The following is a 7916-nucleotide window of genomic DNA, read 5'->3' as shown; positions in this document are numbered from 1 at the left end:
GTGCAAAAGCTTTTAAGTTTCATTAGGTCCCATTTGTTTAGTTTTGCTTTTATTTCCAATATTCTGGGAGGTGGGTCATAGAGGATCTTGCTGTGATTTATGTCGGAGAGTGTTTTGCCTATGTTCTCCTCTAGGAGTTTTATAGTTTCTGGTCTTACATTTAGATCTTTAATCCATTTTGAGTTTATTTTTGTGTATGGTGTTAGAAAGTGTTCTAGTTTCATTCTTTTACAAGTGGTTGACCAGTTTTCCCAGCACCACTTGTTAAAGAGGTTGTCTTTTTCCCATTGTATATCCTTGCCTCCTTTGTCAAAGATAAGGTGTCCATAGGTTTGTGGATTTATCTCTGGGCTTTCTATTCTGTTCCACTGATCTATATTTCTGTCTTTGTGCCAGTACCATACTGTCTTGATGACTGTGGCTTTGTAGTAGAGTCTGAAGTCAGGCAGGTTGATTCCTCCAGTTCCATTCTTCTTTCTCAAGATTACTTTGGCTATTCGAGGTTTTTTGTATTTCCATACAAATTGTGAAATTCTTTGGTCTAGTTCTGTGAAAAATACCGTTGGTAGCTTGATAGGGATTGCATTGAATCTATAGATTGCTTTGGGTAGAATAGCCATTTTGACAATATTGATTCTTCCAATCCATGAACACGGTATGTTTCTCCATCTGTTTGTGTCCTCTTTGATTTCTTTCATCAATGTTTTATAGTTTTCTATGTATAGGTCCTTTGTTTCTTTAGGTAGATATACTCCTAAGTATTTTATTCTTTTTGTTGCAATGGTGAATGGTATTGTTTCCTTAATTTCTCTTTCTGTTTTTTCATTGTTAGTATATAGGAATGCAAGGGATTTCTGTGTGTTAATTTTATATCCTGCAACTTTACTATATTCATTGATTAGCTCTAGTAATTTTCTGGAAGAGTCTTTAGGGTTTTCTATGTAGAGGATCATGTCATCTGCAAACAGTGAGAGTTTCACTTCTTCTTTTCCTATCTGGATTCCTTTTACTTCTTTTTCTGCTCTGATTGCTGTGGCCAAAACTTCCAACACTATGTTGAATAGTAGTGGTGAGAGTGGGCACCCTTGTCTTGTTCTTGATTTCAGGGGAAATGCTTTCAATTTTTCACCATTGAGGGTGATGCTTGCTGTGGGTTTGTCATATATAGCTTTTATTATGTTGAGGTATGTTCCTTCTATTCCTGCTTTTTGGAGAGTTTTAATCATAAATGAGTGTTGAATTTTGTCAAAGGCTTTCTCTGCATCTATTGAGATAATCATATGGTTTTTATCTTTCAATTTGTTAATGTGGTGTATTACATTGATTGATTTGCGGATATTAAAGAATCCTTGCATTCCTGGGATAAAGCCCACTTGGTCATGGTGTATGATTTTTTTAATATGTTGTTGGATTCTGTTTGCTAGAATTTTGTTAAGGATTTTTGCATCTATGTTCATCAGTGATATTGGCCTGTAGTTTTCTTTTTTTGTGGCATCTTTGTCAGGTTTTGGAATTAGGGTGATGGTGGCCTCATAGAATGAGTTTGGAAGTTTACCTTCTTCTGCAATTTTCTGGAAGAGTTTGAGTAAGGTAGGTGTTAGCTCTTCTCTAAATTTTTGGTAGAATTCAGCTGTGAAGCCATCTGGTCCTGGGCTTTTGTTTGCTGGAAGATTTTTGATTACGGTTTCGATTTCCTTGCCTGTGATGGGTCTATTAAAGAATAGTTGTCGATCTTAATTCTGTCACTATAAATTTAACCAATTCCCAATCCTCTGTCCAGTTTTATTGTATTTTTCTAATTGGATTCAGTAAATGAGCAAAACCAACAGTGATAACTCAGTGGGATTGTTTGCCCTTAGTCTTTAAAAGTAGGCTAGGTTCCTGCTGAAAATGTCATCTGGATTGTGCAACTGTTTCTCTTGGTGTCACACGTACTTATTATCTTTTTTATTTCAGTCATTTCATATCATCTCTCTCTGTGTATTTTTCAGTGCAGTGAGAATCAAGGATTTAATAAAAAAAAAAAGTACAGACAGTAGGGCACATTTAAGTTTCTTTTTCCTATTTGGTAATGATTTTAATGTAGACCTTTAAATACGCAAATGTGAAAACTGCCAAGTGTCTTTTTACTCCTTCATGATCTTTTCTTCTTATCCTTGGGTTATTAGATTTATCCCTGAGGGTTCTTGGGTTAGGATAGCAGAGTTGTTGGAGAATTGCCATCCCCTGATGTCTTTTACCCTCATTCCTTATTTCAGCTCCTTTCAGCCTCATCTATCCTTTTATCCCTGTGCTTCAAACTGCCCCAGGTCTCTCTCCACCAGAAGACCCCCACTGACCAGCTTACATTCCTGGATATCTGAAGTCCATCTCTAAAGATGATGCTTGCCACTTCTTTAAGGCCCCTTTCTCTCTCTGCAGTCTTGTAATCAAATACCCGAATTTGGCTTTTAAAATGCACAACATAATTCCTTTTATTTGTAGGAGGATTTCTAAATGTTCAAATTATTTATGTAACATATTCAGTGCATTATCTTATATTCCTCCATGTAAAAAATAGTAAGATCATACAGAGGAAAAATTTTTTCTCCTGGATTTAACTCTCTCATACTTTATCTTTTCTTTTTCTTCTTGGCTTTGGTTAAACTCCTATTAAAAGGCTTCAAGTTACAGAGAAAGGAAAGCTATTTCTGTTTAGGCCCTGGGTCATCATCTTAATGTTCAACTGAAACTGTTGTCTTTGTAAAGACTAGGTCTTGCCTCTTTGATTCTATTGAACTCATTACAATTTTCCACAATTAGATTCCTCTCTTGTAGGGAGCTGATTCAGCTCCGTCTTTCCTTCCTGCCTCCCTCCCTCCCTTCCTTTCTTCATTACTTTCCCTTGCCTTGCTCACATCTCTGTATTCTATTTGATGTCTGGCTCTGTGCTATTTACTGAGGATTCAGAAATGAATAAGATTTTTAACCCTCAAGAAGAAACCACAGTAGAGCAGCAGAAACAGATATATAAACAACTAACTGTTAAAATCTGATAAATGCTACATTTCTGGTAAGTATTAAATGTTAAGGGAGCCCAGATAAAGAGCAGATACATGCTAGGAAGGGTGTGAACTCACTTGAATGAGACCCTGAAGTATGGGAGGAGTTTGTCAGGTGGAAGAAGGAAGTCAAGAGAATAGTGTGAACTTTGGTACAACTTGTTCTAGTGGGCCATGTGGCTGGGGTGTAGGGTATGGGAATGGAGTAGCTGGAGGTGAATTTTCAGGGGTTTCCCAATGTTTCATACCTTTCCAGGTGTTTAAAATTAGATTAATATTAGCATGTGCATGAACATAGCTATATCCAATTATATTCTAGAGTTTTAGGCCTAAATATTTGAAGTTCCTTTTACTTCATGCATAATTTTAATGAAAGAGAATAAGATTCTGATTTTAGGTGGCTTGAATTTTTTCTCAATCTAGTAGATTTTGAATTTAAAAATAGCTTCAGTGTGTCAAAACTGAGACTTTCTAAACCTACTAGTCAGAAATACAGCTAGTCATTTTTTCTTCATAACATATTTTTTCGGTTTGTTTTTTACCAACTGCATTGAGGTAATTCATTCCTTCATTGAACTTTCTGAGTACCTCTCATATGCCAAGCAGGGGATAATAAATCATATGCATGGTCCATGCCCTTAGGAGAGAGACTGATAGATGAGTGATGGTGATGCCCTCTGCTACGTGCTCTGCTGAAAATATGCTGAGGAAGCTGAGAAGGAGTCCTTCATCTGGGTGGCAGGGAGTGGTGGTGGTGGATAGAGTTGTGGATCATGGAAAGCTTCCTGAAAAAACTAATGCTTAAACTGTCTTGAAGGACACATAATAATTAGCCAGACAAAGAAGCATAAGCAGAGCAGAAAGGAAAACGAGTGTAAAAGCGTAGAGACGTGGTACTCGTGGGGACCTCCAAATAGCTTCTTTTTAGTTGGTTTGGAAGGTGAGTGGGGGTGAGTAGTAAGAGATGGGGCATCCAGGGACAGACCCTGGAGAATCTTAGCTGATGGGATCAGGAGTTTTAATTTTATTAAATTCTAGGGAGTCATTGAAAAACAAGGCTCGAGCTAGTTGCAAAGGGGCAAGGGTGGAGGGCCAGAAATTTGCATTGTTCTGGCAGAATGAGGTCTGCAGTGTTGAGGTCAGGGGAGAGAGTAGCTCATAAAGTATGAGAGCACTCTACTGGAGCAGTTGGAACACTAGGTGATAGTGATGTCACGGGAGTCCTGGCTCATTTAACTATTTTATATGAAGTTTTATTGCTTAGATGATTTTTTTAAAAAATTTAATTGGAGGATAATTGCTTTAGTATGTTATGTTGGTTTCTGCTGTACAACAACATGAAATAGCCGTAAGTGTATAGATATCCTGTCTCTCTCTCTTGAACCTCCTTCCACCCCACCCTCTATCCACCCCTCTAGGTTCTCACAGAGTGCTGGGCTGGGCTCCTTGTGCTATACAGCAGCTTCCTACTAGCTATCAATTTTACACATGGGAGTGTATTTCTAATTTAAGTATTCTAAAATACCGTTTTATAGTTGCAGCTAAATGGCAGAATGTTTATTTAATGATGCAGATACTTAAAGTATATATTTTAAATGGGATGTCTGAAATAAATCTTGATCATGTGTATTTCATATAGTTACATTTTGAGAACTGACGGGTGCATTGTTGATTCTGCCAGTAGGTGCCACTACGAACACCAGGAAAAGAGTTATGAGGGATAACCATAGCAAATTCAGGTGAAAAAATGCGAAGCCTTGTAACTTTGACTTGAATTTATTTCTCTTTTGCAATTACAGGATGGTTCAACAATTTGCTGTGGATTTTGAGAAGAGAATTGAAGGGTCAGGGGATCAAGTAGACACCCTGGAGCTCTCAGGTGGTGCTAAAATCAATCGTATATTCCATGAACGCTTTCCTTTTGAGATAGTAAAGGTTTGTACCAAATGTTATTCTTCCCTTTTGTTTCATTTCATTTCTGTTTTCTGTTCTACGTAACTGTTCATAAAATGTTATATGAATGGTATGGGACTAAGATAATTCTTTAAACAAAAACCTCCATACTCAGGTAGTGAAATTCAGGAGGGAAGTTATTTTCTTACTGATGGTTCTGATTTTATTTAATGGAATCTAATGGTATTTCAATAATTCAACAACTACTAACACGTTCCTATGATGCTTATTTGTTGTACAATTTATTTACAAATGTTTCTTGAGTATCTACTGTGCACCAGTGATCTTAGGTGCCAGGGTTCAAGATAGAGATACTATCTGGGGGCAAAAGACAGAAAATTGACAAATAGACAAAGTAAGAAAAAAAAATCAAGTATTATTACGTAGTGAAATATGAGAGAGAACGGAATTAGATTAACCACTTTTGATGGAATGTTCAAGCAAGGTCTCTCTGACTATGGAGCCCTTAAAGCATGACCAGAATGGCATGAAGAAGTCAGCTATAAGGATCTGGAGGAAGAAGGTTGTTTAAGGCAAGATGCCAAGGACAAGGCCCTAAAGCAAGCACCTGTGTAGCGGGTGAGGAACACCTGAGGCTGGTGCAGAGCTGATGAAGGGGAGTGGGGAGAAAATGAATTCAGAGGAAGGAAGTGCCCAGTTTATGCAGAGCTTTCTAGGTTGCGATAAAGTGCTTACATTTAACAATGGGAAGTCCAGGGAGAGTTTTAAGAAAAAGTGTGACCTGATTTGGTTGGTGATTTTAAAAGACCACTGTCTGGGTTGGATTGTAAAGGGGGAAAAGTTATTTGAAGGAGACAAGATGGGTTAAACAGTAGGGCTGAAGCAGGGGTGAATCCACTTTGTGGGGGACCTGAAGTCTATACAATTTGGGGACCCCCCCCTTGAAGAATGCAAAATTATAAATACACAGGCACAGGGTCTTGTAAGGAATTTATGCAAGAGAGAAGTTCTGAAACTTAAACTTCTTTAGCTTTATAGTAGAAATGCCTCAACAGAGAGGCTTGAGAGAAGTGGATGGATTCATGATTTTGAAGGAAGGGTCAATAGGGCTTGGATTGTTATGGAAAATGCAAAAAAGAGAAAATTCAAGATGACTCCCAAGATTTTGACTTGCACAACTGAGCAAATGTTAGTGTCCATCAGATGAGGAAACTGATAAAAAGTTCAGTGTGCAGGTATGAACCAAGAGTTTTGTTTCAGAGATGTTAAGTTTAAAATGCCCCATAGGCAGCGAGGTAGTTTTAGGGACTATGTTATTTGTCTCACATACAGAGGCATATACTTATGTCTTGGTGTGGGAGGCAGATGGGTAGATAGAAAGTTTCATTAATATGTGTTAAAAAAAGTGACAAACTTCAGCACAGGGTGCTGTGGAAACACAATCCATGGAAATGAATCCCAGCCTGACTGTGTAAGGGAGCTTGGCTTCTGAGCCCAGAAGGTTGAGCAGCTAGTTAAGCAGGAATAGGTGAGGTGGGGCTGAGGAGGAGATTTTTCCAGACAGAAAGGGAGGAGTGGTAAAGGCTGTGGTGTGGAACTAAAGCAGTTCATTGTTCTATGGCATAAAGTGTGAGGGGGGCGGGAAATGCACAGGCAATGAGGTTGGAGAGGCCAAATCTCAAAAGTTAGGAGCTGACCCAAATGTTCTCTTGATATCCCTTTCAGGTCTAAGCTCTATGACACTTTGATCCTACTTCCAATAAATTTAAGGTACCTAGAACTTCTGGGAAAATTTTAATACAGTAATCTATCCTGTGTAGGATTGGCAAAATATTATTAATTTCCTGTTTTAAATAAATTTTGAACTCAGGTGCTTAACATGGCCAGGGAGAAGAGACAGCCATTGTTAATTCTCAACACAGCTGGACTACTGTTGTACATCAGGTGACACTTATGTATGCATTTGTCTGTGAATACACTTACTACATTCAGCAAAGAATGAAGAATTATATATTTCAAATGAATGGCCAGATTTATGTACAGAAGACATCCTTTATGTGTAGCACTCCTTATCTATAAAAGAGTTAAAATCTGCTGCACTAAAACTCCCAGAAATCCCTAACATTCTGTGTTGCCTTGAACTTTATATAAACAGATGTCTTGACCATCTGGATTTAGGTTAGGAAAGACATGAGTATCCATTTATTAATAACGGAGTCAAGTTATTCTCATTTTTAAATATTCAACAATATTATTATTCAGAGGAATTGAGTGTCATAACTGTGGCTCATTTTGCTTCCACAGATGGAGTTCAATGAGAAAGAATTGCGAAGAGAAATAAGCTATGCAATCAAAAACATACATGGTATCAGGCAAGTGCTTCACGTTTTCCTTGTCTTCAGTTCAAGCTACTAAAAAAATTAGTGTTTATAAATGGCTAGTGAAGTAGCCTTTTCATCATCTGAGCAGAGTAGAATGTAGAGGTGGGAGTAAAAAATAAGAAATAGGAAATTCTTGCTTGAGTTCAATGATAATTTCTAGTATTGTCATATTGTCTTTTTCCACTGAAAAATCAAAAACCCTGTCTGCACTCACAGCACCATGCTCTTGACAGTTGGGGATTTACTGATGAACAAGACCTTGTTCTTCAGGGCTGTATATATATTTCAGAGGCAAAGGCCAGACTTCCTCATAAGTGATCATTACTTACACCAAGACTAGATGGATTAATTTTGACTGGATATATGGAACAAGATTGGGGAAGATTAATGAAGGTGGTTATTTTAAAGTCAAACCTTGCCTGTTTTGAGAACAAGAACGATTTCAACAAGGATAGGTGTCTGTGTGTGTAAATGTGAATGTGTGTGTGTATGGGGTAGATGGCGATGCCGAAAGATGTGAGAGGTGAGAGATTGTTGAGGCTGGAGGAGCTGAGAAGGGGCTTAGAGTGGAGGGAGTAGT

At 37.9% G+C, this 7916-nt stretch overlaps 1 protein-coding gene across 11 annotated transcripts in view; it reads left to right on the top strand.

Annotated features, from left to right (window-relative positions):
- The window catches only part of DNM3 (dynamin 3), a 619318-nt gene that overhangs the window by 242848 nt on the left and 368554 nt on the right, over positions 1–7916 (top strand). For all 11 annotated transcript variants that reach the window (XM_043486187.1, XM_043486184.1, XM_043486188.1 and 8 more), the window contains 2 exons: positions 4841–4976; positions 7260–7327. In XM_043486187.1, coding sequence (XP_043342122.1) covers positions 4841–4976; positions 7260–7327 — 204 coding nt within the window. The remainder of the gene's footprint in view (positions 1–4840; positions 4977–7259; positions 7328–7916) is intronic.

The sequence above is a fragment of the Cervus canadensis genome, chromosome 13 (genome assembly GCF_019320065.1).
Source record: "Cervus canadensis isolate Bull #8, Minnesota chromosome 13, ASM1932006v1, whole genome shotgun sequence".
In the NCBI taxonomy this organism is placed as follows: Eukaryota; Metazoa; Chordata; class Mammalia; order Artiodactyla; family Cervidae; genus Cervus; species Cervus canadensis.
This window is presented reverse-complemented; position numbering and strand designations above follow the sequence as displayed.